This window comes from Myxocyprinus asiaticus, chromosome 14, assembly GCF_019703515.2.
Source record: "Myxocyprinus asiaticus isolate MX2 ecotype Aquarium Trade chromosome 14, UBuf_Myxa_2, whole genome shotgun sequence".
Lineage (NCBI taxonomy): Eukaryota > Metazoa > Chordata > Actinopteri > Cypriniformes > Catostomidae > Myxocyprinus > Myxocyprinus asiaticus.
The window spans coordinates 25,401,907-25,404,814 of record NC_059357.1 but is presented as its reverse complement, the minus strand read 5'-3'; the positions used below and the strand labels follow the sequence as shown (position 1 = coordinate 25,404,814).

The 2,908-nt window shown below is 36.2% G+C and overlaps 1 protein-coding gene across 1 annotated transcript; it reads left to right on the top strand.

The window, feature by feature from the left end:
• Nucleotides 1–401: 401 nt before the first annotated feature.
• Nucleotides 402–1,872, top strand: LOC127451507 (acyl carrier protein, mitochondrial-like). Its single transcript, XM_051716254.1, has 5 exons — nt 402–600; nt 976–1,098; nt 1,240–1,327; nt 1,469–1,574; nt 1,683–1,872. The coding sequence occupies exons 1-4, from the start codon at nt 430–432 to the stop codon at nt 1,558–1,560; spliced, it is 474 nt and encodes a 157-aa protein (XP_051572214.1). The 5' UTR covers nt 402–429; the 3' UTR covers nt 1,561–1,574; nt 1,683–1,872.
• Nucleotides 1,873–2,908: the final 1,036 nt, after the last annotated feature.

Sequence of the window (2,908 nt, the reverse complement as noted above, 5' to 3'; positions counted from 1 at the left end):
TGTTGATACTTAATATTTTATGCTTTTATACCTGGTACTTTCTAATGTATATTATTTAATCAAGTCTGTACACTTGCACTTTTTTCATGTATGTTCTTTTTATATATCCTGCAACAAACAATCAAGAAAGGAAAGCTATTTCTCTTCCGTGTTTTTGGACTACAACCTGAACAGCGGATATTATAGCTTTCAAATTAAGGTCCTCGTTATTAAATTCATGTAGGTCACATATATACTATCTGACAACATTTAAACGACCTTAAAATGTAATGCAATATTAATCAGTTAAATATTTAGCTTATTTCAGTTATTAATACTTTTTTTAAAGAGTAAAAGTACAAGTCTGTTTTCTGAAGAGAAAACACGCATGCGCACGTTAAACTTACGTCCTGTTTTCGCAGTGGTTTCTGGGACTGATATATCACAGACATGGCGTCTCGTGCGCTTGCACACTCTGTGCGCTCCATCGCTCGCGCTGCTGCAAGGTTTAATGAGGGCAGTGTGCTCACGAGATCCGCCTGTGCACCCCTCGTCTCAAACCAACGACCACTCTCTGTCATTTCATGCAATCAGCGGACGAGGTGTACTGAACTAGTGCGGGTGAGCGTTTGTCTGCGGCCTGCCTACTAGTGCTGTGACCTACCTGTGTCTGTCCTACATATCTATTCATGCATGAGAGCTGGCAACCATACTTCCAAACATTTGTTTATGTCATACAGTTTACGTCTTCCACATTAGTTATGGTTGTTTTAAGATGTGACCCAAAAGCCTGAAAATCGAACCAAAATGTTTTTATAGTACTAAACAGCTGATCTGTTAACTGGATGATGTAGGTCCCAGACTGTTATTTTATTAACTCTTCTGCAAAGGTTAATAAAATGCACAAGAACAATAAATGACACATATCATGGCTTTGATTTTCCTGACTCTCTTGATAAAAGTGCAGTTTATGATGTTTGTTTTGCATGTGTTTAGATTACAGGACCCTCTGTTCAGCTGTGTCGACATTATGGGGATCTTCCACCCCTCACAATAGAGAGCGTCCGAGACCGTGTTATGTACGTCCTAAAACTGTATGACAAGATCAATCCAGAGAAGGTGAAAGAGACTTAACACATTGTTTTTTTTTCGTTTTCATTTTTATGATCTTTTTTCTGAGAATTTGTAACAATTCAATATTTTCTTCATGCATATACATTAATAGCATCAATTCTTATATGATTGACTTTTCCCCCTAAGCTTCAGACATCGACTCATTTCATGAAAGATTTGGGACTGGACAGTTTGGACCAAGTGGAGATTATAATGGCTATGGAAGACGAGTTTGGTTAGTATGGGTTTGTTCCTGTAAAAAGTCAATATCAATTTCTTTGCTGCTGTACATCAAATATTATGTAGTTCATCATGCAAATTTAAAATGGATCAACATTTAAATAATTGTGCTCAAAAAACACTGTTCCATCCACAGGATTTGAGATCCCAGATGCAGAGGCGGAGAAGCTTATGACTCCTGCGGAAATCGTACAGTACATTGCAGATAAAAAAGATGTTTATGAATAGAGGCATATCATATGGTAAGTATTGCCTTTCTATAGATTGTAGGTAACACGGTTCGTTGGTATTTGTAAATTAAATGGCTATTTTCTTAACTAAAGTCTAATGTTTCCCCTTTTCTTTCTCAGGTATGGAGGATTGACTCTGTATTAAAACAATATGGACTTTGGATCAACTGTATTTGGGCAGTGTCCAGATTCTGTTGTACTTTTTTCTGTCTCTGACTTATGGAGTCAACTGCCTTGTCCTGTGTTGCTGTATTGTGGCTATAAACTCTTGGGAGCTTGAGCTGAAAATAAAGCAGAGACAAAATGGTAATTCAGTGGTTTCTTATGTAAAAATGGGGACTCACTAGTCCCTCTAGTGTTTGAGGAGTATTACTACTACCCAAAAATGATTCATTATTTACTCACCCTCCCACATTGTTTACCCAGACTGTACTGTTACACAATGAAAATGAGTGGTTGTGTTCTATCATCATCATCTGAAGGACAATACAACCTGCATGACCCTAAAACACACCAAATGTTCAAATTAATATTTAAGTGTTTTTACCCTGCTTGAAAATTAAGCAATATATTGTTTAAGAAACAGATAAAGAGAAATAAACCAGTGGTGGCCCGTGAGGGAATTTTTTTTATGAAGGCTGATATGTAAATATTGATTGATCAAACCAATGAAAGATTGCTGGTTTTTTGCAGAGAATTATGATCCTATACACAGATGAGCTCTGTTAAAGACTATTAAAATAGTCTTGACAATTAAGCAGTTTGAATCTTTCTGATCACCAACCCAACACTTGTCAATATAGATGAATAGATCAAATCATTCGTGCAGTCCCATCTACAGACTGACCCATTTAAAATGAAAGGACAGACCCAGTTAACATCAATTAACCAGGTGAAGAGCAACTCCACCCTCCGCTCCATTAAACAAAATATATTTCCTTCAGTCTTTCACTTTTGAGATCCTTCAATAATTTGGATTTCATTGATATTTGGCTAAATGTCACTTTCGTCACACCTGTCGCCTTAACCACAACCAGGCTTGAAAGGTTACTTCAGATAATAGAGTGCTATAGTGCCCGCCCACTTTTTCAGTTGTCTGGGTTCCGGAAGTATTTATCCCATTAATTTTTTCAGTAGGCATTTCATAAAATCCCTAAGAAAAGTGTTGTAAGCCATGAACCATACCAACCAGCTCCAAGATGAATCACAACATTACACCTTAAAACATATCTGTAATTTTAACAGGAAAATTATGTAAAAATGCAACAGTAAAAAAAAAAAAAGAAATGTTATTGGTGGTGGTAAAATTTTTTTTAATATAAAATCAATGTTTATTGCATTATTTT